This window comes from Lynx canadensis, chromosome A3 (genome assembly GCF_007474595.2).
Source record: "Lynx canadensis isolate LIC74 chromosome A3, mLynCan4.pri.v2, whole genome shotgun sequence".
Lineage (NCBI taxonomy): Eukaryota > Metazoa > Chordata > Mammalia > Carnivora > Felidae > Lynx > Lynx canadensis.
Window position 1 is genome coordinate 87,345,430 of NC_044305.1, and position 26,973 is coordinate 87,372,402.

Below are 26,973 nucleotides of genomic sequence, written 5' to 3' on the forward strand. Positions count from 1 at the left end.
GAGCTCCAGGGCCAGAGGCTGGTTTCCCTGTTTACAGTCAACTCCTGCAGGAGAGGAGGGGTGAGGGGAGGGGTGGCCACAGGGGCAGTCTGGTAAGCTCACTCCGGCTCCAGCTGGGCCCGAAGTGTTGCACTCACCACCAGCAGGCTCAGGCACTCGGGTCCGGCCTGCCACCTCGCCATGGCCACGAAGGCAGACGGTAGGCCCGGGGGGCTCCCCAGCGGTGGCTGTGACCTGGGCATAGCCCAAGAGCACATGCAAGCGGTCACCCGAAACTACATCACCCACCCCCGTGTCAGTGAGTACAAATCCCCAGAGGGTGAGGTTGGGGTGGGCTGCTGGGTCCCCAGGCTCTGCTTCTCAGGCTCAGGGAAAGGGGAGGACCGAGACTGAGGAAGACCAAGGGGGCTCTTGGTCCAGCAGAGTGATGTGGTGGACTGCCTGGACGAGGAGCGACCTCTGCAGATGGAGGGATGGGGTCCCCAGCCCAGGCTACCCCAGCGGAGAGGGCAGGGGTGTCCTTGCAGGAACCTCTCGGTCATCACCCTTATCCTGCGCTGAGACCCCAAGTTCAGAGAGAGCTCCCAATGGGCCCAAGTGTGTGTTTGTGATACACGCTCCTGTGTGAATATGTGCGTGTTTGGAGTACGAGCATGTGTACCAGAACATTCAGCAGGAGGAAATGTATGATCAAGTGTTCTTAGGGAATATGTGTGGCAAGGCCAAGTATGTGCATTTTCAGGATGGAGAAATACATAATAACACTGTGTGTGTCACGTCAGTGGGCACATGTCATGTGTGCCTTACATGTGTCTGTGTGTATAATGCAGGGGAAGGATGTGTGTGCTCTCCCACTCGGGTGCGGATATGTGTAAATATGTGTGTGACAGCTTGCATGTGTGTATGATCAGAGTGAGGAAATGTGACAGTATATGTGCATGCTTTTACATTCAGACTGAGGGTGAATGTGTGTTTATGTGCACGAGTGTGCGTGCTCATGGGGACAACATGGGTATGCGGTCAGGTGATGTCTTATGTCTGTGTATGTACAGTTGGGGGAGGGTGAGTGCCTGGCATGGCCATGGGTGCTGGATTATTTACCCTTGTAGACTTCCTAGGTGTGCCCAGATGTCTGGGGCACAGAAAGCGGTGAGGTTCTGAGGACCAGAGGGAGAGACCCCTCCATCTGTCCTTGCCAAGGTCATTCTCCAATTCTCAGATTCTCAGACAGCCCCACACTGGAGTAAACCGGCCTGGCCAGCACCAGCCAAGCAGAGCCAGAGGCTCCTAACAGGGTGTGTATGGAGAGAAGCTGGCCCTCTCTAGTTACCTAGGCCATAGTGGGAGTGACCTGACGGGGCAGCTGCGAGCTAGGTCTGCATTGAATGGAGTTGGCACCCACCCAGAACAGAGCAAGTACAGAGGGGGCAGGTCCAGAGAGGGCAGGTCTGGGGTGCTTAGGAGCAGAGCAGGGCGTGAGCAGGCACCTCCAGAGGCCTGAGGCAGGCACTGAGGGGTGGAGTGCATTCCAGCAAGGAGAAACTGAGTGAGACCGGATGTACCAAGGAGGCCCTGCAGGCCCTGCGTCTTGGAGGTATGGGGGAGGGCAGAGATCCAGATTCTCCCCTGGGGCAAAGCAGGGGTCACGAAGGCCCAGAAATTCGCAGTGACTGGAGCCCCCTGGAGTCCAGAGCTCAGGCCTGGAGACCTGAGCCCAGTTGTCTCAAGTTGTCTAACTCTCATCCAGACCCAAGTGATGGCCCACCCCTGCGGGACCCTCCCCCCACCATCACTCCCTTCAGTGTGCCCTCCCAGGGACCCTGTGGGTGCAACCTCACCCCAGGGCCTCCTGCAGCCAGTTCCCTCCAGCCACGACCTTATTTACAGTCAACAAGCCCTGGAGATTTGACCCAGACTGGAACCCAGGGGTGTCAGCGCCCCCATGCCTGCTTGTGTGTCACTCCATGTGGACCCCACCTGGGTGAATGTGTCACACCCAACAGCTGACCCAGAGACTAGGGTCTGCAGAGGGGGAGCCCCTCCACCACGACTCTGCTCCCTGTGTTAAAGATGTTCCCGCAGTGACAAAGGCTACCTGTGCTTTTGCTGCATACTAGTGTCCTCACAGGGCGCCCCCAGGGGCCAGCCCCAGCCTGACAGCCTCCACCCCTCGGAGCATACTGAGTTCCTCAGTGTGCTTCTGCACCCACAGCTTTCTCTGTTTCCACCTTCCGCCTCTGGGGCCTGAGGGATTTCCTCTCTGAGGGGTGAGGACCAAAACCTAGAGCTGCTACCCTCAGTTGGCTGGAGGCAGGACTCCTGCCCTGGCCTCCTACCTGAGCACTGTATGCGCTCTGGGCAGGAGAACTTTATGCAGAGACAGAAAGAGCCCAGGAGGAGAGCTGGGGATCCCAGGGGGGCAGGGGATGGGGCAGCTGGCTCCCAACTCCAGGGCTTCCTCAGTCATAGATGGGGTGAGTCCAATAGAAGGCTTCCTGGAGGAGGAAGTGAACCAAACAGGCCTGAGGCATTAAGGGTGATTTCACTGCAGTGGCTGAGGGAATGGGCCAGAAGGGAGGGGGCAGGGTAGAATAAGGTGGGGAGTGAACCCTAGCAATATCCACCCTGGGCAGAAAGGAACTCCTTCTCCTCCTTCAGAGCTAGAACTCTCTCCCTGAGGGGAGGCAGCAGCTTGGGGCTTCAACCATTGTGTGGGGCAAAAGATGCTAGGTGGGGTGGGAGGGAAGGGGGGAGGGGAGTAGTGCGCAGCACGAGCAAAGGATGGATGTCCGGCTGTCAGCCCTGCTGGAGGGACAGAGCCTGGTCAGATGATCACCCAGAGGCTGGAATGCCAAACCACTGAGGCAGGCTTTGCCGCCTGCCTCAGTTTCCTCAACTGAGAGGCCAGGAAGGTCACACTGAGTTTCACCGGGCAGGGTCTTGGGCTGATTCTAAGAAGCCTGGTCTTCCAGCCCCTGCCCTCCCTCCCCTAATCCCTCTGGAGGGGATCAGGGAGGAGGTGAGGGACCTACTGCCCCGGGCTTGCCCCCACCCCCACCTCACGCATGGGCGCCTGGCTCAGCCGGCTCCCAGGACGCTGCAGGTGTGGCTGGGCAGGCCCTAATTAGTGGGCTGCATGGAGCCCCGCTGAGCCTTTGACCGGGAAGGCAGTGGGGAGATGGGGGCAGGGAGGGGCTCCAGGCCTGCGGCCCTAAGTGCAACCCAAAGTGTCAGCTGGGACAATGGAGAAGGGGAGGGGGCAGAGCAGAGGGAGGGAGTGTCTGCAAAGTCTCAGGAAGGCCTATTGAGGGAGTGCCCCTCAGAGGTCTTCTGGGCCAGCCCACTGCCTCCTCGCTACCCCCACCTTTCACCTCTCCAGGGTTGAAGGGTATGTCCCAAGGCTGGGGGAGTGCCACAGGATGCAGACTGATTTGTGGTGTGCCCCAGGAGAAATCAGCCAACTTCTGGTCCTTAATTTGCCACTGCATGCAATGGACACAATCAGTTGGGGGTGGATGCAAACAAAAGGCCTGGCTTCATGTCAAGGACACTTTTGTTGCTTAGCCACCACCTTGGTGGTGTCCAAACTAGACAGCTTCTAAGAAAAGATATGGTCTAGTCTGACTGGGGAGGCACAGAGTTTTAGTCTGAGGGGAGAGACATGATCCATCTCATTAAGGACTGACAAGCTGGAGAACAGGACGCCTTCTACAGTGGCATGGCTGAGGGCTGTGGCACTTCAGTGGGGAGCAGAGCCAGTGGCTGCCGGAGTCAGTTAAGGGCAGGGCACTGAAGGACGTGAAAAGTCGGGTGATAAACAGAAACAGCCACAGTGGAGTATCTGCAGTGAAAGGTCTAGGCTGTGGAGTGATGGACTCCTCCAGCAAGCATTTGGGAAGTCTACTAGAGCGAGGCCCTAGGGCTCTGGAAATCCAGAAAGGCGGCTTATAGCTGAGGCTGGTGGGATAAGATAGAGGCTTACAGACCACATGCTGGGCACCCAGCCCAAGGGCCCGGCCAGCAAGCAGCACTTCGTCCTGGCCCCTAGGCTACTCCCTGCCACTCACTGCTGCCCTCCCAAGGTAGAGATATTGGATGTCCAGGTTAACAGGCTTCCCTCGACAGAAGCTGTGAAATGTGGGGAACCGCTGTGAAGGAAGAGAGGAAGTTGAAAGACCTGTCTCCTAGGTAGAACTGGAAAGTGTTCCCTGGGGCTTTCTGGATGTTGGGCTCCTTCCCCTCCCACACTCACCTCCCATCCAGCCTACCCACTCTGCATCTTGCTTCTGCCATCTCATCCCTTTTGGCTGGTCTGGTATTTTCTCTATAGGGCCAGCAAGAGGCTTGTCCCAGTGCTTTTTATTTTTATTTTTTCAATGTTTATTTATTTTGGGGGGGACAGAGAGAGACAGAGCATGAACGGGGGAGGGGCAGAGAGAGAGGGAGACACAGAATCGGAAACCGGCTCCAGGCTCTGAGCCATCAGCCCAGAGCCTGACGCGGGGCTCGAACTCACGGACCACGAGATCATGACCTGGCTGAAGTTGGACGCTTAACCGACTGCGCCACCCAGGCGCCCTGTCCCAGTGCTTTTTAAAATGAGGCTCTGATCCAGTGTACCTGGTCCTGTGGGGTGGCCTAGAGAGAAGCCAGGTTGGAGAGTGCAAGGAGAGGGTGGAAGGTGGAGAAAGGAAGTCAGCAATGGAGCACGTCTTGCCAGAAGTTGGGCTGTGAGGGGCAGCAGCTTTGGAAGGACTGGGGCAGAGGGAGGGTTTTAAGATGGGAGATACCAGAGTTGCATGATGGAAGTGGCACAGAGAAGGAGGCACTGGCCTTCGGCCCTAGGGAGTAGTCATCTCTGGGGTCTGGGCCTCAGGACCAGGAGAGGCTGGCCTAGAGGGGAGGTTGGATACCTCCTCTATGGGAACTCGGAGGAAGCTGAAAGAGTTCCCCTGCTCCAGGCCCAAGCCCTAGAAGAATGGATCTTCTGGCGCCTCTTGTTCTTGAGTGTTCCTAACAGTCCATAAGCTCAGAAGAGCCTTGCAAATATCCCCGCAGGGATCACCTTGCCCAGTCATCATCCTAGCCCATGCCCTGGTGAAAGGAATGCAGATCAGACAAAAACAGGGGGATGATCACTGAGCCCCATACTGGGGAAGGTGTGAGCTGGGGGCATTTAGTTTTCCTTGGTGTGGGGTGACTTGGCACCAGACTTGTATGAAAGCATGAGGGCTGGAAGCCAATGTGGTTTGACGGGAAGCAAGAGGTGGGGTCCCAGCCCCAGCTCTGCCACAAGCATGTTGGGTGACCCTGGCGTAGGTTTTCACCCTTCTGGACCCCATTCTCCTCCCCTTTTGAAAAGAGGCTTAGACCACTCTCTTCCCTTTGATGTCCTTCCAGTGAGTGACTCAGTGACCTCACGGACACTCTGGCCATCCTGCCATGCCACAGTCTCCGTGGTCTCATTCGTGCTTCACAGGGACCCCAGGGAAGAGCTATGTCTCCCAGGTTGTAGTTGAGGGAGAGTCCCAGGATCTCTCAGCCAGCCCCTAGCAGAACCAAGATAGGCTTCCTGTCTGCCAGTCCATGGCTTTCCTATTGGGGTCCCCAACACTGGAGTTTGGGGCTCCCCAACCTGGAGTTAGAGGCTCCCTGTAAGCTGAGCTCATTTCCCCATTTGTGGATCTCTCCAGCCACTAGGGCTGGGACATTCTACTTCTTCCTCTTTCCTTGTCACTCTCTCCCCTCTCCCACAGGCACCCAGGGAGCCCAGGTTGTCCAGGCAGGGACTCTGGCTGGTTTTTCTCACCCATGCATGCACCAGCCCCCACCCCTCACACACCCAGACATGCGCACATGCACCATGCTCAATGAGTGTCAGGTGATGGAGGGAAGTGTGGTCCTGGTGGGGGGCAGGGAAGGCAATTCTCTGCCCATTTCTAGCTGGGGGCCAGAAGCTTTTGGAAAATGTTGTGGGTCAGAGATGTAAGATGGGGGCTGAGGCCAGAGGGGAAGCAGCCTCAAGATAAGAAAGACCTCTTCGTAGTTGAGAGGGGAGGAGAGGATTCTGAGGGGCCTCTGCCCTTGCCCTGGCCCTCCCCCCAGCCTCCTGCAGGTGTCCAAGCCAGCAGGGAGCCCTGCGGGCAGGGGCATGACCCTTACAGCAATGGTGGCTGGCCCTGTCACAGCTAATGACCCTGACAGCCCAGACTGGGAAGGGGGTGGGGGTGGTGCATACAGGGAGAGAAAGCAGAAGATGCTTCTGTGTGTGTGTGTGTGTGTGTGTGTGTGTGTGTGTGTGTGTGTGTCTGGGTGTGAGACCTCACCTACCTCCGCTCCTCCCCCAGCCTACAGGACAGTGTGCAGCGTCAATGGGCCCTTGGTGGTGCTGGACCAGGTCAAGGTAAGATTCTTCCATATCTTCCCAGGCACCAAGGCCAAATCCCAGGGCTCCCCAGCCTCGGGTGCAGGATCTCTTCTAAACTGCCCTACCTCTAGCTGTCTGCCATGGGCCCATCTGTCCCTTCTAATTCCCTGTCCCCCATCCCCACACTCTTCCTCCCCAGCTGTCTCCCCCACCACCCTGGGTTTCCCTTCCTGCCTTTTCAGTGTCCCCCTCTGCCCGCTCTGGGCCCTCAGAGACCACTCTTTACTGCCAAGGGCCTGGGGGATCTGGGCTATTGTGCCTCTTTCTACAACGGTGGAATGGTTGTATTGAACTTCCTCACAAAGCTGGACGCCTTCACCTGCTGCTCCCGTGGGTCTTCTTTTAAAAGGAAGAGAAGGCAGAAGAGCCATGCCAGCTAACTTTTCTCCAGAGCTCAAGGTTTTCAGAGGCTTTTGGACTATCTCAGCCTGGGAACCAGCAGTGCGGGTGGGAAGTGAAGCGGGCCTCACGGAAGGAGATGGGATGTGGGCTCCTTCGTGTCCCCTGGGGCACCGCAGGACCAGGGCAGACTGACGGCATTTTGAGTTTGGGGTTGGGGATTCTTAAGGCATAAAGGGCCCTGCAAAGGTGCCAGATCACTCTGCTGTCCCCCTTCCACCCAACAGTTCCACCTCTCAGGCTCCTGCCAGACACCACCCTCCCCAGCCTGGAAATCTGGGGCCACCCTTGATCCCTCCCTTCCTGGACCCCATCTGTCAGTATCAGTGATCTATCTGCAACCTCCTACCCCACTGCTCCCTGATTATAGCCATGGTCTCTGGATCCCCAGCCTGGTGCCCTGCCATCCTCCATGCTGCCCCCCTGGAGCATTGACCCCTTTGCTCCCCTGCTTCAAACTCACCTAGCACGCACAGCACCTTCACCTTATAGGCCCCACGCTCTGTAAGGGTCCCTCCACACTTTTCCACTCTCACGATGCATCCTCTCCTTCCCCGACGCCCACTGTGCCACTACTTGGAAACCCACCCTGCCTCTGCATGGAGCTGCCTTTTGATGTCTCTAGGCCTTTGCTCCTACTTTTCCCTCTGCCTCTCCAACTACCTTTCCTCCATACCCTTTCTTCCTCTGACTCCTCCCCAAGGCTAGCTGAGAGGTCACTTCTTCTGGGAGTTTCACCCAGGCCCCTGGACAATGAGCCTGTCCCTCCTCTCCCTCTTCTGTACTGTCTTGTTGGCAGCATCCATCAAGGCATCGATCGGATCACCACCTGGCCACATGTCTCCTCCCTGCCCCCACAATGTCTCTCCTATTGGATATTACTCTTGAGCCCCCGGAGTCCCATACCGCACTTTTACGGAACACCCAGTCCATTGTAGGTGCTCAGTTTGTTCAGAGGAAGGGTGAGTAAGTGAATGAGATGAATGAATAAGTGTTAGAATGACTAAACCAGACCCTCTCGTTTCTGGAAACCAGATCCCAAGTTCATAGAGACCTTACTGTCTGACCCACTAGTGCTGGGGATGCCCTGGGAGGAAGTGTGGACCAACAGAATCAGGAACTCTAGAGAGCTGGGGAGATACAGAAGTCAGACTTTAAAAGCCCTCCAGGTGATGTGATGCTTCCTGAAGTTTGAGAAGCAGCTGTTTAGGTTTTCAAATCCTAGTTTCCTCATCTAATATAGAAGAGAGTTGTTGTGAGGATCAAATCAGATAAATGTATTTTTACTATTCCTCCTTGAGAACAGCTAGCGTTAGCTCTGCCTGGAAGACAGAAATGCTAATATGCTGGAGTAAACAGCTGGTGCCATCTGCCGCCCCCACTCATAGTATGGAGAGTCAGTACTTATGACATCCACTTTCCCAACTATAAAATGGGGCTAGACTGGGAAACGAGATAGACCCCCAGACCTATGGTTCTGTGATTATTGGATGCATCTCTCTCATAGAACAGAGTAACTGGGTGATGGATATACCCAGGGAACCCTGGACTTGCAGAGGGCAGGAAAAGAAGCAGTAACGTGTAGTCTCTTAAGTTCAAGAGGCGGAGAAGACAGCTTTATGTACTCCTCTCTGCGGCCCCACATCCCTATCCCCAGTCTAGAGTTGCTTGGGTAAAATACCCCAATTCATCCTCTACAGCGCCACCTTCTGCCAAAATTGAATCATACCCGCAATTAGGCCTCCCACTTCCATCCTTCTGAAATGGAAAAATTCTTGGGGGAAAACTTTTGTGTAGATCAGACGTTCTGAGCCCAGGCAATAAGGGACTCGAAATCGTATGCAAACCTTTGAAGCTGGGTATTCGTGTGTCTGTACATTTTTCTAGGGACAGTTTCCATGATTTCATCTGATTTTTGGAGGTCTGAGTGTAGAGCATAAAATGTTAAAGCCTAAACCCCTGAGTGTAGAGTGTAAAAATGACTCCTCCAGATTATTAAACAGCCCCAATATGACAAACAATTACACAGGAGTTTCACAGGCATTAAAGAGGAGTCTGGTTAGCTGACATCCACCTGCCTGGGATATATTAGATTTCACTTGAGCAGTGGTTTTTAAACTAGAGCATGCATGAGAATCCCCTGGAAGAACCCAAAGTTCTGATTCATCAGTCTGAGGTTGGGGCCCAGGAATCTGCATTTCTGACCAGCTCCCAAGCTGCTGCTGCTCGCCTGGGGCCCACACTTGAAGATCCCCTGCTCTACAAGATCTTCCGACTGCCGTATTTTGAGAAACAGCAGTCCTTACTGAGACTTGGAGAAAGCTCTCCCCTTATCCACCAGACTTGGCTCCAAGTGTCTGTGGCCACTTCCAAAGTTTTAAAAGAAAAAGCTTTCAGAAGTATGTGTATCAGCTCTGAAGACAGTTTCCGAAGAGGGGCTCCAAATTGCCCTGGGCATTGGCAGAAAGAGAGGCCTTGGAGGCCAGGGCTTCCCTGTACAAGTCCTGCCAGGCTTGCCAAGAACTTCCCAGTCCTCCGAGTGTGTAGAGCAGCTCCCCTCTGCCCGCCCCCCCCACCTCCGCTGGCTGAGAACTCAGTGAAGCACAGAAGGTTGTACTGAACCATCCGCACCCTCTGCGGTCCTCCTAGTAACCAAGAATGGGAGGTGAGAGGATCAGGCTCTGAAATGGGGCTCCTTTGAGTATAAACTCATTGTTGCATCCTGGAATTCTCCCCCTGCACTCCCTGTCCCAACTGGCTATGGGCATCCCTGTCCCAAATAACTCACACACGCACACACAGAGCCTAGTATTCTCTTCCTAAAGGATTCCAAACTATACACCCTCCATGACTGGGTGTGATGGTTCTGACAGTTCTTTCAGGCATCTGACTGTAATCTCTCTGCTATTTAAAGTTCGTTTCCTCTGATTTCACCTCTCAGGGACACACGGTGCGCCACCTCCTCCACTCTCCTTTCCTTCCGCCCTCCGTCCCCCACATAAATCCACATGAAAAATGATGGCTTTTTATCACCCGGCTGCCTGGTTTCTATTGGGCCCATGGCCTGATTTCTTTGGGGCCCAACCTGGCCTGTGCTCTCTCCAGCAGTTTTCCTCCTGAGGTTAACAGCCCACCATGCAAGGAGGCCAGTGGCTGCGTCAGGTGGACAGGCCTACAGAGCGGCAGAGGAATGCCCCGACTTTTTTAAAACTTCTTTCCGCGGGGGGCTTCCGGCCCTTGCTCTTGGGCCCCCTCTTGTGGTTGATGAGCCAAAGACCGCTAGACGTGAGCTGCCCCGCCGACCTCGGTGCATTCCTCCTGGGGGGAGCCCAGCTCTCTCAGCAACCCCACTCAGAGGGGCTGGTTTAGGGGGCAACGGAGGTCGCCTTCCTGGCATCCTTTTCACAGGACAAGGAGGGACCCAAGCTGGAGCTTCCTCCAGTGACTTGTCAGAACTGCAAACCCTCCTGTCTCAGGTTTGACGCCCCCCCCCTCCCTCGCAGGGATGCAGTGAGGGAATGCCCCCCACCCTGTCACACCCCACTGGGAAATTGAATCATAAGCCCTCCCTCCCAGACACTTAAAGTCACTATTTTAGGTAGAGCAGGGATTTACTGATAGTAATGATGGTGGTAACCAGTCGCACTGTACTTGAACATCCCAAATTTTTATCACATTTTAATTACCAAAAAAAAAAAATGCCCCTTATTACTAGTGAAACAAAAGACACGCAAATTTAACTATTTGCCCCTAACCTCCTTCCTCCCAGCCTCTTGAGACAGCCACTATAAAGATCCTGCTGTAAAGGGGCAAATAGATAGTATGTTAGAGGTTTACATTGGTGTTAGTCTCTTAAAACGTATCAAGGATTCCCTCCATGTCAGTAGTTGCCCATTTTATTCATTCTTCTCAAGAGCAACATAGTAGGCGATAGCATGGATGTGCTGTGGTTTATTCAATGGTTCCATTTTTTTAATGGTTCCATTATTGATAGACATTCAGTGTGTTACCAGGCTTTGCTATTGCAAATGGTACAGCAAAATAGAGCCCCTTTACACTAGTGCCTTTATTGCTATAAGATAGATCCTCCAGAATGAAGTTGCTGGTTCAAAGTGTATATTGATTTTAAAATAGATTTCAAATAGATATTGATGATTTGGGGCAACATTGCTAGCCCGGCAAGGTTGTGGTGATTCACATTCCAGTCAACCGTGTGTTAAAGGACCCACCCTCCAGCATCCTTGCCAGCCCTGAATATGTTCTTTCCTGGAATTTTGTCTATCTAATTGATGAAAACTAGTACCTTCCTGTTTTTATTTACATTTGAGGATCTTTTTATAAGTTTGGATTTTACTTTGTCCTCTGTGAAATCTTCCTACATACTGAGGTGTACATTTTGAGCTGTGGGTGCTCCTTTTTTATTGTTCACGTTTGTTTTTGGTATTTTGCCATGCAGACATTTCAAATGTTTGTACAATCAAATATGTCTATTTTTGCATTTATGGCTTCTGGATTCCATACCTTGCTTAAAGACATCTCTCTTATCCAGCTTTTCTAGGAAAGCTGAGAAAAGGAAAGAAGAAAAACTCTTCTGGTTTTCTGTTTGTTTTAGCTTTGTATTTAAAGGTTTTATATGCCTGAATGTATTTCTGTTTATGACGTGGGTATCTTCTAAGTCGATACCCAGTTACGTTAGTAGCACCCTTTGGTCAACAGATTTTGGTTTTCCCCATGAAGTAATATACTGCATTTGTTCTATAACAGTTTCATAAAATCTGGGATCTGTTTCTGGACTCTAATCTCTCCCACTTCTCTGTCTGCTTCACACCAACACTTAACCATTTGACTTTGGCAGTTTTAGAACACGTTTTAATATCTGATACATCAAATCCTCCACCTTGACTATTTTTGGATATTCTCAGACACTTATGAATTTTAAGATGTTTGGGGCGCCTGGGTGGCGCAGTCGGTTAAGCGTCCGACTTCAGCCAGGTCACGATCTCGCGGTCCGGGAGTTCGAGCCCCGCGTCAGGCTCTGGGCTGATGGCTCAGAGCCTGGAGCCTGTTTCTGATTCTGTGTCTCCCTCTCTCTCTGCCCCTCCCCCGTTCATGCTCTGTCTCTCTCTGTCCCAAAAATAAATAAACGTTGAAAAAAAATTTGAATTTTAAGATGTTTATTAAGTTCCAGAAGAAACAGCAATTTGCTGGAAATGCATTTAATTTCTATGCTTTTGAAAAGGATTTATATTTTTATGACAGTAAGTCATTCTGTCTTGGAAAACACTATTGTTCTCCATTTGTTCAGGGCTTGCTTTATATCCTCAGTAAGATTTTATTATTTTCTGGTACCTTTCCTGTTAAATTTTTTTCCAGATATTGTATGGCTTTGGGCCCTATTGTGAATGCAATGTTTTTCTTAATTTCCTCTTTCGTTTATGGCTGGAATAGAAAAAAAACAGTTATTGGTTTTTTTTAAATCAGTGTATAGGTGACAGTGGTACAACAGATGGATTTTTATATATTTATCTTGTATACAACCAACTTCTTTTATTAATTCTGGGCATTTTTTGTTTTGTTTTTTAAGTAGAGCCTCTTGGGTTTTTCTAGGTATACAGTATCATCTGCAAATGAAGGGAATTATGTCTGCTTTTCTATTGGCAGACTTTAATTTTACTTGTGATTTTGAAGCAATTTCAAATTTATAAAAAGTGGCAAAAATAAAAATAGTGCAAGGAACATGCATATGGCCAACTGTTAACACTTTATTCCATTTGTTGTATCTTCTGCTCTGAGTGTGTGTATGTGTGTGTGCATAGTTTTTTTCCTAGGTCTTTTAAGGGTAAGTCATCCCCCAAAACTCCAGCATTTATTTCCAAAGAATACGGATATTCTCTTACATAACAACAGTAATTATCAATATCTGAAATTTACACTGATACTTTTACCTAATCTACATCTATATTCCAATTTATCAGCTGACCTAATAAAGTCTTTTATAGCATTTTTCCCCTCCAGCAGGGGATCCAGCCTCATCATGTCTGTTTAGCCTTCTGTAATCTGGCACATGTTCACAGCCTTTCTTTGACATTTCTGAAGAATACAATCTCCTCTCACTACCTTTAAAAAAAATAAAAAATAAATAAATAAATAAATAAATAAATAAAGCATTTTCTATTTATGTTTATTGGTATACTTTTTCTTTTTTCTTTTTTGGTCTTATTGTATAAACTACAATTTCCAAAACACATTAAGTAACAATGGTGATACAGACATCTCTGTGTGTTATTGATTTTATTAGGAATAAAAATGGATTTAACATTTCACCATTTAGAAGCTTATTGAAGTTGGTTTTGTAAATAGTCTAGTGTTCAAGGAGTTGCCTTCCATTCCTGTCCTACACAGGATTGTATAAGAAATGCTGCCAAATTTTATCAAAAGCCTCTGTGGTTTCTATTTACATAATTCTGTAGCGTTTCTCTTATAATTCATACGTACAAACTCCCTATTATGAATTATATTGTCAAATGTTGAGATTGCCAGAAGTTGATTGATCTAGGCTTGCATTCTTTTAATAAACCCTATTTGGTTAAACTTGTTTGTTTATTTAATACACTATTTGATTTCACTGGCTAATAGTTTATTTATAACCTCTGCATCCATAAGAGAAATTGGTCTATGGGTTTTTGGGGGGGTCCTATCTTTACTGGATTTGGGGTTGGGGGAGTTTTCTATTTTAGGTTTTGTTTCCTTCTAATGTTTATTTTCTGTTCCTCTTATTATTTTGGCTAGTTCTTCCAGTGTAATGCTGAACAGAATGATGATAGCAGGCATTATTGTTTTGCTCCTAATTTTAAAGGGAATGTTTTATACATTATATCAGAGTATGGTATTTTCTGTGTTTTGTGGATGCTTTTTGGAGTTAAGGAATTTCCCTTTTAGTTTTTGAGAGTTTTGTTCTTTAATCATGGATATCAAGATTCCCTAATCATCAAAATTTTTTAATCAGGGATAGTTTTTTTTAAAGCTTTTTCTAGAATGTTTTAAGATGATCACAGTTTTTTTAAAATCTTTGAATCCATTAATAAGGTAAATTACATTATTAGATTTCTAATATTAGACTAACCTTGAATTCCTAGAATAATTCCAACGTGGTCTTTTTAATTTTTATTTGTGTGTAGGTGTGTGTGTATTTGTCTTCATTTTTTGTTTTTTAATATTTTTCTTTTATCGTTTGGTTTGTAACTTGACTTTTTTTATACTTTTCTGGATTTGATTTGTGAGTATTTTGTTCAGGACTTTTTCATCTATATTCATATGTGAGATTGTGTATAATTTTCTCATAATTATATTATTTTGTATCAAGGTTATCCTTGCCCCATAAATTAATTAAAGACCATCTCTTTTCCATTAGTCTTTTTTTTAATATGAAATTTATTGGCAAATTGGTCTCTATACAACACCCAGTGCTCATCCCAACAGGTGCCCTCCTCGATGTCCATCATCCACTTTCCCCTCCCTCCCATCCTCCCATCAACCCTCAGTTTATTCTCAGTTTTTAAGAGTCTCTTATGGTTTGCCTCCCTCCCTCTCTAACTTTTTTTTTCTCTTCCCCTTCCCCATGGTCTTCTGTTAAGTTTATTAAGATCCACATAAGAGTGAAAACATATGGTATCTGTCTTTCTCTGTATGACTTATTTCACTTAGCATAACACTCTCCAGTTCCATCCATGTTGCTACAAAAGGCCGTATTTCATTCTTTCCCATTGCCAAGTAGTATTACATTGTATATATAAACCACAACTTCTTTATCCATTTGTCAGTTAATGGACATTTAAGCTCTTTCCATAATTTAGCTATTGTTGAGAGTGCTGCTATAAACATTGGGGTACAAGTGCCCCTATGCATCAGCACTCCTGTATCCCTTGGGTAAATTCCTAGCAGTGCTATTGCTGGGTCATAGGGTAGATCTATTTTTAATTTTTTGAGGAACCTCCAAACTGTTTTCCAGAGAGGCTGCACCAGTTTGCATTCCCACCAACAGTGCAAGGAGCTTCCCGTTTCTCCACATCCTTGCCAGCATCTGTAGTCTCCTGATTTGTTCATTTTAGCCACTCTGACTGGTGTGAGGTGGTATCTCAGTGTGGTTTTGATTTGTATTTCCCTCATGAGGAGTGACATTGAGCATCTTTTCATGTGCCTGTTGGCCATCTGGATGTCTTCTTTAGAGAAGTGTCTATTCATGTCTTCTGCCCATTTCTTCACTGGATTATTTGTTTTTGAGGTGTGAAATTTGGTGAGTTCTTTATAGATTTTGGATACTAGCCCTTTGTCTGATATGTCATTTGCAAATATTTTTTCCCATTCCGTCAGTTGCCTTTTAGTTTTGTTGATTGTTTCCTTTGTAGTGCAGAAGTTTTTCATCTTCATGAGGTCCCAATAGTTCATTTTTGCTTTTAATTCCCTTGCCTTTGGAGATGTGTCAAGTAAGAAATTGCTGAGGCTGAGGTCAGAGAGGTTTTTTCCTGCTTTCTCGTCTAGGGTTTTGATGGTTTCCTGTCTCACATTTAGGTCCTTCATCCATTTTTAATTTTTGTGAATGGTGTAAGAAAGTGGTCTAGTTTCATTCTTCTGCATGTTGCTGTCCAGTTCCCCCAGCACCATTTGTTAAAGAAACTGTCTTTTTTCCATTGGATATTCTTTCCTGCTTTGTCAAAGATTAGTTGGCCATACATTTGTGGGTCTAATTCTGGAGTCTCCATTCTATTCCATTGGTCTATATGTCTGTTTTTGTGCCAATACCATGCTGTCTTGATTATTACAGCTTTGTAGTAGAGGCTAAAGTCTGGGATTGTGATGCCTCCCACTTTGGTCTTCTTCAATATTATTTTGGCTATTCAGGGTCTTTTATGGTTCCATACAAATTTTAGGATTGCTTGTTCTAGCTTCGAGAAGAATGCTGGTGCAATTTTGACTGGGATTGCATTGAATGTGTAGATTGCTTTGGGTAGTGTTGACATTTTAACAATATTTATTCTTCCAATCCATGAGCACAGAATGTTTTTCCATTTCTTTGTATCTTCTTCAATTTCCTTCATAAGCTTTCTATAGTTTTCAGCATACAGATCTTTTACATCTTTGGTTAGGTTTATTCCTATGTACTTTATGATTCTTGGTGCAATTGTGAATGGGATCAGTATCTTTATTTGTCTTTCTATTGCTTCATTATTAGTGTATAAGAATGCAACTGATTTTTGTACATTAATTTTGTATCCTGCAACTTTGCTGAATTCATGTATCAGTTATCCATTACTTTTGACGAACTCAAGTAAACTTCAAATTATTTGTTCTTTGATTGTTAGAACTCACTTGTAAAACTCTCTGGGACTGGTGTTTTCTTTGTGGAAAGATTTTACCTATGCAGTATCTTAAAAATTGTAGGACTATTCCAGCTTTCTGTTTAGTTTTTGATTGGTTTTGGTTTGAGTTGTATTCTTTTGGGACTTTATCCATTTCATCTAAGTTCCGAACTGTATTGCATAAAGTTGTTTATAATTCCTTTTTGTTACTTTTTAATATTATCAGTATAGCTAGTTTTGGCTTTTTTATTCCAACAATTATTTATGTCTTTACCCTTTTCTTAATGAGTGTTGCTAGAGATTTGTCTAGTTTTTTTTTTTTTTTTTAATGTTTATTTATTTTTGAGAGAGAGACAGAGCATGAGCCAGGGAGGGGCAGAGAGAGGGAGACACAGAATCTGAAGCAGGCTCTAGGCTCTGAGCTGTCAGCACAGGGCCCGATGCGGGGCTTGAACCCACAAACTGCAAGATCATGACCTGAGCTGAAATCAGACGCTTAACCAACTGAGCCACCCAGGTGCCCCTAGAGATTTGTCTATTTTATGAGGCTTTTCAAAGAACCAATTTGGATTTTGATCTTCCTTGTTATATATTTGTTCTCTGTATTAATGATTTCTGCCCTTCTAATATTTCTTTTACTATATTGTTTTTTTTTAAGGATTTTCTTTTGATTCCATTTAGTTAACATACAGTGTTATATTAGTTTCAGGTGTACAACTAGTGATTCAACAATTCTGTACCTCAGCCGGTGCTCATCACAAGTGTCCTCCCTAATCCCCATTCCCTATTTCACCCATCCCCCCATCCTACTTTATTGGGGGTTTTAATGCTGTTCTTTTTTCTAACTTTTCACGTTGCATACTCTTAAATTTCCTCAATTTTTTTTTCTTTTTTAATGTAAGCATTCAAAGCTTAAATGCATCACAGATGTTGATATATAGTTTTTCATTATTAGTGCAAAATATGTTCTAATTCTACATTCTCTATATTAGGTGTTTAAATTTCCAAATATATGTTTTTTCTAACTATCTTTTTATTATTGATTTCAAACTTATTTTGATTATGGTCAGAAAACATGGTACAGCTTGATTTATTCTATAGGTCATGACATGAAGTGATACCCTTTTTCATTCTTTTCTATTTCATTTATCATTTAAGTTTTTATTTCCTCTGATATCCAAAGGAGTTATTTAGAGGAGTACATTAACTTCTAGGAACACTGTGGGGAGGGGGGATAAAAAAAATATCATATTTTTATCATTTATCTTTATCAAATTACGATTATGGGGGTGCCTGGGTGGCTCAGTTGGTTAAGCATCTGATTTCTGCTCAGGTCATGATCTCGTGGTTCATGAGTTCAAGCCCCCACATCTGGCTCTGCACTGACAGTGTGGAGCCTGCTTGGGATATTCTCTCTCTCTCTTCCCCTGTCCCACTTGTGCTAGTTCTCTCTCTCTCTTTCTCAAAATAAATAAACTTAAAAAAAAAAAGATTATGATTATGACTTACTCCCTGAAGTAAATCAAACACCTGGGAAGCAAGGTGAGGGAGCCTGAAGGATGCTATGCATTCTCTCTGGTACCTCCCCAGAAAGAAAGTGCAAGTACAGGTACAGGGCTTAGCTCTCTTGGTGCTGACAGCCAGTGTCAGTGGGGAGGGTCTGCTCTCTCAGCCCAGACTCCTTGGCCCAGCTCATAGCCTCTTCTAGATGTGGGGAAAGACCAGGAACCTGGTTTCCTGAGCATGTGCAGACTGCAGAGCTCAGGTTTCCCTTGGGGCAGACCTCCACCTGCCTGACCTGCTGCCTATGGTCCTGGAGGGACAGCCTAATCATTTTTTAATTAAATTATAATTCACATATCATAACCTTCATTCTTTTTTTTTTTCAACGTTTTATTTTTTTTTTTATTTATTTTTGGGACAGAGAGAGACAGAGCATGAACGGGGGAGGGGCAGAGAGAGAAAGAGACACAGAATCGGAAACAGGCTCCAGGCTCCGAGCCATCAGCCCAGAGCCTGACGCAGGGCTCGAACTCACAGACCGCGAGATCGTGACCTGGCTGAAGTCGGACGCTTAACCGACTGCGCCACCCAGGCGCCCCAACCTTCATTCTTTTAAAGTGCACAGTTCAGTGGCTTTTCGTATATACACAGAGTTATGCAACCATCACAACTGCTTGATTCCAGAACATTTTCATCTCCTCCAAAAGAACACCTGTACCTGTTAGTCATCACCCCCAATCCTCTCTCCGTCCAGCCCCCAGCAACTCCTAATCTTTCTATCTTCATGGATTTGGCTATTTCAGACACTTCGTATCAATGGAATCATATAAGACGTGGCCTGTTGTGTCTGGCTTCTCTTAGCATGTTTCAAGGCTCATCTATGTTGCAGCATATTATCATATTTCATTCCTTTTTAAGGCTGGATAATATTCCATGCTACAGATACACCATCTTTTGTTTAACCATTCATCAGTTTGTGGACATTTGGGTTGTTTTCACTTTAGGGCTATTATGAATAATGAGGCTACTTGATTACGAACACTTATATGCTTTCATACACAAGTTTCTGTGTGGTCATGTGTTTTCATTCCTCTTGGGTTTAATACCTGGGAGTGTAATTGCTGGCTCATCCAGTATCTCTGTATTTAACCTTTCGAGGAAGTGCTAGACTGTGTTCCAAAGTGGTGGCACCATTTTACATTCCCACCAGCAGTGTCCGAGGGTTCCAAATTCTCCACACCCTCAACAACACTCATGATCATCTGTCTTTTTTATTACAGCCACATTCGTGTGAAGTGGCATCTCATTGGTCTGCATTTCTTTAGTGGCTAATGACATTGAGCATCAACATGTGCTTATGTGCTTACTGGTTGTTTGCATATCTTCTTCAGAGAAATATGTATTTAGATCCTTTGCCCATTTTTTAAGGTAGGGTATTTGTATTTTTACTTTTGAGTTGTAAGAGTTCTTTATATATTCTAGATATTAGCCTGGTTCTTTTTAAACTGACAAGAAAAGATACAACACTTGATCATAGCCAAAAGAGAAGTGATTGCCTCATTCATTTTATTCCTGAATGCTGTGAGGATGACATGTGAATCAACCCCAGCCCCATAGCTAGGGAAAGACTGCCACTGGCACAAGGGGACACCTGGCAGCCCAGGAGAGCACTGTGCCAGTGTTTTCACCATTAGTCCACAGGGGCAGAAACAACTGTCCACGGGACCTGAACAGCCGTAATAACTACTACATTTTACAGAGCTATTACAAGGTGCCGGGCACCAGCTAATGACTTTACACATATCACTTTCTCTCCATACTAGCTCTTTGAAGTAGGTATTATTATCATCCCCATTTGAAAGATGAGGCTCAGAGACATTAAGGAACTTCCACAAGGTCACACAGCTTCTAAGCATCAGAGCTTCAATTCTCACCCTGGTCTCCCAACTCTAAAGTTGACACCCCTACCCGTCCAGGTACACTGACTCCCAAACAGAATTCAAACGTTGTACTTCCCAGCCCCTCAAGCTCACTTCCAAGAGGGGAGATAGAAGCTTGAGACAGGGTCAGGGAGGGATGTGGAGAGACAGGGACTTCACCTCTGGTCTCACCATTGCTCTGGTCTCATGTCTGCTCTCCTCTCCTGCTAGTTTGCCCAGTACGCTGAGATTGTCAACTTCACCCTCCCTGATGGGACTCAGAGAAGCGGGCAGGTGCTTGAGGTGTCAGGGACCAAGGCAATTGTTCAGGTAAGTGGTGTCAGTGACATGTTGGCTGAATAAATGAACAGACCCAAAGTTCCTGACTATCTTATAAGCTCTGAGGGCAAAAAAAAGTCCTATTTTCCCAGAGTGTCTTGCCTAGAGCTGGGTTCCAAGGGAGCATAGAATGGAAGGCCCCATTGGCCCCCACAAGCCCCTTATTAGAGTAACCTCTTGTCCCGTAGGTGTTTGAAGGAACCTCTGGGATCGATGCCCAGAAGACCACCTGTGAATTCACAGGGGACATCCTACGGACTCCAGTGTCAGAGGACATGCTAGGTAAGGGTGGGGGTGAGGTGGGATGGGGAGCTCCTGCGTCCTCCCAACCTAGCTTCTCTAACCACTTAGCACTGCATAGCCATTGACTCTTTGCATATCTGCCTCCCTGTGAGTTCGTAGAGGTCGGAGGTTTTGTCCTCTCTTTGACCCCCAGGTCCAGCTCAGGGCTGGACATGCAGCAGATGTCCAGTAAATGAGGAAGGCAGTTTCAATAAAGTGGAGGCACAGTAGGTAACCATCTATTTGTGGTTAGGCTGAAACAGAGTGCACATCCTCCAACTTTCTCCCAAGATCTGCCATACCTGGACCTCTCCTCTTTCCAGCCCTAAAACCCTCCATTAGAGTCATTTCCTGGGCCAAGGCCTCAGCTGTAAAGATTTCCAGGCAAGGAGGGAAGATCCCCAAGGAAACAGTCACTGTAGCCAGCTCTCTGGGGATAACGGAGGGTTGAGGGGAGAGGGACATGTAAGAGGCAGGTGGGAGCCGGTGGTGATGTGGATGGTGAGCAGCAGTGAGGGAGACGTGGGGCTGGCCCTAAGCATCTCCCAACATCCTCCCCCACCCTCAGGTCGGGTTTTCAATGGCTCCGGTAAGCCCATTGACAAGGGGCCAGTGGTCATGGCAGAGGACTTCCTGGACATCAATGGTGAGTGACCAGAGAGGCTCTGGACAGCTTTCAGGATCCAGCTTCCAACCACCTTCCCCACCCGTAGCCATCACCTTTGCCACCTTGCCTTTGGAAGTTCTGCACCAGACACAGGCCAGGGGCAATTGGCCAGGGCTCACCTCCAAAGGCTCGTCAGACTACCAGGCAGATCAGGTGTGCTCTGAGCACTGTAGAGGCCTGTATGTCCCCAAATCTGCCACAGAGCCTGAGATACTGCCGTAAGCCCTTCATATCCAGTTCCTTTAAATGCCATCATCATGTGCAAAGTTCCATGTGTGCCCCAGGACCATCACTTTCCTGCCTTCCAGTTCCCTGTCCCCACCCCTCAGAGCTGCCTGGGGTGGCTTGCAGAAGCAAACACAGCCCCTTCCCGCTGGGAGGCCATCCTGAGTCCTCCAATCCTGTCAGTTCTGAGGACAAGATGGAGGCCCACAGAGGTCTGTGGCTGGCCCCAAACAACTCAGCAAGTCAGAGGCAGAGCGGAGCAAACACATCCACTCAGACAGCTCCCCAGGTCATCCTCAGTTCCTTCGTGCCCCACAAAACACCTGCTCAGCCTGGACTCCTCCCACCTGCCTGCTGCTTCCAATGTGCCAGGTAGTGCTATCCAAGGGAGTACTGAACTGTGGCTATTTAAATACGAATTAATTCAAATGGAATCAACTTTCATTTCAAAACCACATCTCATGCGCCCAATGCCACATGTGGCTAGGGCTAGTGTAACTGGGCAGTGTAGTTGGAGCACATTTTCATCACCACAGAAAATTCTGTCAAATAGTGCTGCTCTGGAGTCTGGAGAAGGGTTGGGGGAGGGCAGGGAGGGACTTGAGCCCTTGAGCATGGGTCCATGATCGTCCTCTCCCAGGCCAGCCCATCAACCCCCATGACCGCATCTACCCTGAGGAGATGATTCAGACGGGCATCTCTCCCATCGATGTCATGAATAGCATTGCCCGTGGTCAGAAGATCCCTATCTTCTCAGCAGCCGGGCTCCCCCACAATGAGGTGAGGCCTGCGGGGTCCTGCGGACATGACCAAGAGGAAGGGATGAGGCAGAGGCCAGGGCTGGTGGGCCAGTGAGGACGGTCTCCTGTGTCAAGCAGTCAGGGACCAGACAAGCAGGGGTCTTCGCCATCCAGACTGGCAGTTGTCCTCTGGCAGCTCATGGACTTGGAGCTGCATAGGCCTCCTCATTGTCCCCAAGCAGGTCTTCAAGCCTCCACCCTGGGAAAGGCTGTAGGGCCTGGGGCAGCCCTTTCGCCTTTCTGCCCTGGGATCCCTCCTGCCAAAGGCCTTGGCAGGAGGATGGATTGGAAATTGCTCCATCCATCATCCTCAGTGGTGCTGAGTGGGCTGGACTCTGGGTCTGGGCTCTGGTTCTGACATTCTTCCTCCCAATCCACTCCACCCCAGATTGCCGCCCAGATCTGCCGCCAGGCTGGGCTGGTGAAGAAGTCCAAGGCTGTGCTGGATTATCACGATGACAACTTTGCCATTGTCTTTGCAGCCATGGGGGTAAGAGGAGCTGGGCAGATTGGCAAGTTCTGGCAGCCTTGTCTCCCTTGGACCCTGGCTCTGTCTGATCTGATGAGGGAGGCATAATCCTTCTCCCTGAGAGGCTGTCAGAGTCCAGGCCTGCCTGGTGGGAGAGGCAAAAGCATGACTGAAGGTGGGCTCAGTGACTAGGACAGTGTGTCCCTCAAGCCATCCCAAAGGACATGGCAGCTATAAGATGAGCCCAGGATGACCTGGAGGAGGGAGAAGCCAGGGAATTTGGGGAGACAAGACACCTTCAGAGAGGGGATATGATGGGGCCCTCAGAGGGCCAGAGGAGGGTTTTAGCAGGGGAGCAGCTGGCTAAGTAAGGGGTTGGGATGGCACTGAGCAGAGCTCAACCTGAAGAAATCTGAACTCTTTGGGAACCTGATGAGATCCCAAAGATGAGAGCAACCCAGCCCCTGCCTTCTCAAGTACAAGGTCATCCCAGGAACTGTTAGCCAGTCAGTCAACAGGCTTTACTGAGAAGAGATGGGAGGGGCCAGGGCCCCTGCCCTTAGGCTGCAGGGACCCCTCTCCAGCCCTCCCTGCTGTGTGTCCAGGTGAACATGGAGACAGCCAGGTTCTTCAAGTCCGACTTCGAGCAGAATGGTACCATGGGGAACGTCTGCCTCTTCCTGAACTTGGCCAACGACCCCACGTGAGCCATCCCCTGGTACCCAGACTGCCTTCAGGCAGCAGGCCCCGTCCCCTCCCAAAATCCAGAGTACCAGGGCTCAGAAGTATCCCAGAACCACAGCCATTGGCTCAACCCCTGGTTGTGCAGAGGGGAAAACTGAGGCTCGGTAAGGGGTAGGGACAGCCCACAACCCTGCCTGCCACCTGCAGTCCTCTGTCCTTCCTATAGTCTGCATCCAGCCACTGTCCCAAGTCAGGGCTCCTCATCCTTGCACCACCACCAAAGTCCCCACTATAGACAGATTTCCTTAAACGCTTTGTTTGCAAAAACTGCTATTTGTTAATTTTTTTTATTTGAGTATAGTTGACATATACTGTCACGTTAGTTTTAGGTGTGCAACATTGTGACTGAATTTCTCTATAGGGTATGCTGTGCTCACAAGTGTAGCTGCCATCCGTCCCTAAGCAACATCATTACCATACCACTGACTATATTCCCTCCGCTGTGCCTTTCATCCCTGTGACTTATTCATTCCATAACTGGAAGCCTGGATCTCCCGCTCCCCTTCACCCATTTCACCCATCTCCCCACCCCTTCCCTCTAGCAACCATTCGTTTATTCTCTGTATGTATAGGTCTGATTCTGCTTTTTTGTTTGTTTATTCATCTGGAAAAACTGCTATTTTTAAAGTTTAGGAAATGTGAGTTTAAATCAGTAGGTCAGGTGGATGAAGAAAAAACATCTAATAAGCTGTCCTGGGTACTGAAGGTATTCCTAAAAGTAAGTAACAGAATTCTGGAGGCCAGGATGATGTCACCAGAGGAAAGGCCCACAGGCTCAGAGCTTGAGGATTGAGGGCACCTGGAGCCAGAAGAAGGGATTCAGGAGAGCTCCAAGTGGAAGGGGGCTGCCAAGCGGGCAGGGCAAGTGTACAGAGCACGCCCACTACGTGTGCTCTGGGGTAGTGAGGGGAACATTACAGAAAGAATCCAGAGGGTGCCCCAGCTGAGCCAAGTGCGGGGGGATGAGGGGGCAGGGGAGGCTGGGGAAGAGAGAGCTACAGCAGGAGCCCTGCCCCTGCCTAGCTCTGATGGGCCAGAGCCCCTAAATTTTGGGCCTGCAGGGACAGGGTGCTGTCACCCTTGCCAGACACTCCTGGCCCTGCCTGTCCCACTCTCACCCAACTCTCTGCCTGTCCCAGGCTCCCTACCCCTTCCTACCTTGAACAGGAAGGAGGAGTGTCAGGATCGGCGGACTGTCCACCCCCAAGAACCATAGCCATGACCTGGGGGCTAGGAGCGGAGGCTCATCTTGTCCACTCCTCTGCTGCTATGCACGGTTCCCTTTCCACTCAGCACTGGGGCTAAACGGACCTCTGAGCTCTCTAAACACTGGCTGTACCTCCAGGATCGAGCGGATCATCACCCCACGCCTGGCACTGACCACTGCTGAATTTCTCGCCTACCAGTGTGAGAAGCACGTGCTGGTCATACTGACTGACATGAGTTCCTACGCAGAGGCCTTGCGGGAGGTGAGGCAGCTGGTGAAGGGTGTCAGGGTCACGCCTGCCTCTCCCTGGTCCCTACACCCCAAAGCTCTCCCACCCAGACCTGCCCCTATTCCATTTCTCATAGTCACTGAACCTCCCACTCGCCCTTCCTTGTATTAGCCTCTTGCCCCCTTCCTTACCCCAGTGACACTGATATCGCAGGTCTCCGCTGCCAGAGAGGAGGTGCCCGGGCGCCGAGGTTTCCCAGGATACATGTACACAGACCTGGCCACCATCTATGAGCGGGCAGGCCGTGTGGAGGGCCGGGGAGGATCCATCACTCAGATCCCCATCCTCACCATGCCCAATGATGGTGAGCCTCTTCACTGCCCAATACCCTCTGCAGCCCTACTGCCCTCCTTTCCCACTGGGATGCTTAAAGGGCTCACGGTTTTTTGCATAGATGTGCAGTAGCTCTGTTCATCCATCAAGGAGTTCACTGTCTTTTCCTCGCCTCCACATACCCCATCACTCCCATGAGAGGAATAGAACCCACGTGGCCCTGATTGGGTGGAGATGTGGACCGTGTCTACACTGAGACCAGTGCATTTCTTTGCAGATATCACCCACCCAATCCCAGACCTGACGGGCTTCATCACAGAGGGACAGATCTACGTGGATAGACAGCTTCATAACAGACAGGTACTGTCCCCTCCCTACCCACCTAGTGCTCTCCTCACCACCCCCAGAGACACTGGCTGTCTGATGCCCCATCACCTGCCGTGCTTGATTTCTCTGTGAATTAGGAGGGGCCAGGCAAGTCTAACTCCAAAGAGGAGATGACCCGGGAAGACTGTGTGGTTCACAGACACAAGACAAGTCTGGCTAGAATCCAGCCTACCTGACTGGAACCTTGAGAAAATAATCTTTCTGATCCTAGGTTTCCTTACCTATAAAATAGAAATAATAGTATTTATCACACAGTGGAGTGCGTGGCGGCATGTAGAAAGCATCCAGCAGATAGTAGATACTAAATGAATACCACTTCTCTTTCCTTTCCGGTAATTTGCTTTGGTGAACAAAACAATGGGTAACTGACACAAGTAGATGGTGAATAATGTGCTAACAGGTGAGAAAATGTGTCTGTCCCATCTGAGGTTAAAGGCAACCCCTGTGACTTTTTCCTCTTTGTTTAGTAGGTTCCTTCTTTGCAGCTATTAACTAGGAAGCTTTAACCTGGTTTTTGTCCAAATAACCAAAAGTTATTAAGTAGTGACTTTCATTACCTAATGTCATGTCATCTCCACCCTCCACCCTCCTGTCCAGGAGCACACCTATAGACACCCGCATCCCAAGCCCTAGAATCTGTGGGCCATAAAGGAGGGCAGGGTATGAGCAGTCCACCTCTCTGTCAGATGAGTGAGGACCAGTCTCTTAAGATTCTCAGGGGGAGGAGAGACAAGTAGGGGTAGGAAAGAAAGGAAAGTTTGGACCCTGCCTTCTGCCACTCGCTTCTTTTGCTCCCCCAGATCTATCCCCCCATCAATGTGCTCCCTTCCCTGTCGAGGCTAATGAAGTCCGCCATTGGGGAGGGCATGACGAGAAAGGACCATGGAGATGTCTCCAACCAACTGGTAAGAAGGAGAGGGCCCAGGGGCAGGCGGGTAAGTTAGTTTCAGAAGCTGGAGGTTTGTGCCGGTACCCGGACCACGAGCTTTTCTCTGGCAAAATCCCTCCCCCTTTAGGGTCCCCACACAGCCAAATTGGGGGCCATTGGACTTCTGTGATATGCCTGAGGTGACCGATGGACCGTCCCTCCCCCCTTCACCCAGTATGCTTGCTATGCCATCGGGAAGGATGTGCAGGCCATGAAGGCGGTGGTGGGGGAGGAGGCGCTCACTTCCGAGGACCTGCTCTACCTGGAATTCCTGCAGAAGTTCGAGAAGAACTTCATCAACCAGGGTGAGGCGCATTGGGGGTGGTCAGGCAGTAACTCCCTTACCTGGCTACATATGCACGCACGCACGCACATGCACACACTCCTACTCTGTCCCTAGGTCCCTACGAGAACCGCTCCGTGTTTGAGTCCTTGGACCTGGGCTGGAAGCTGTTGCGCATCTTCCCCAAGGAGATGCTGAAGCGCATCCCGCAGAGCGTGTTGGATGAGTTCTACTCCCGCGAGGGGGCGCCGCAGGACCCCGCGTCAGACACAGCGCTCTAGCCCTGCCCACAGTCAGACCCCAGACTGTGTCCTGGGACCCCTGCTACACCCGTTCTACGCACGCCTCGAGTTCCACACACCCAACCAACCGCTTGAGTGCTCACGGTCTGCACCCCGCCCACTCCCACGCTTCATCCCTCTGCCTGGAGTCCCTGCACTGGGCAAGAACAAAAGGTTGTTAAGCCTGTATCAAGC

At 48.8% G+C, this 26,973-nt stretch overlaps 1 protein-coding gene and 1 non-coding gene across 2 annotated transcripts; both read left to right on the plus strand.

Moving 5' to 3' along the window:
* Positions 1–105: 105 nt before the first annotated feature.
* Positions 106–26,973, plus strand: ATP6V1B1 (ATPase H+ transporting V1 subunit B1). Its single transcript, XM_030310793.1, has 14 exons — positions 106–298; positions 6,348–6,403; positions 19,836–19,934; positions 20,132–20,225; positions 20,794–20,871; positions 21,758–21,897; positions 22,306–22,407; positions 22,992–23,089; positions 24,476–24,599; positions 24,780–24,930; positions 25,177–25,259; positions 26,087–26,191; positions 26,390–26,519; positions 26,615–26,973. The coding sequence occupies exons 1-14, from the start codon at positions 181–183 to the stop codon at positions 26,776–26,778; spliced, it is 1,542 nt and encodes a 513-aa protein (XP_030166653.1). The 5' UTR covers positions 106–180; the 3' UTR covers positions 26,779–26,973.
* Positions 1,099–1,173, plus strand: LOC115511376. The gene has a single exon (XR_003968037.1). It is a non-coding gene; the product is annotated as a small nucleolar RNA SNORD66 (small nucleolar RNA).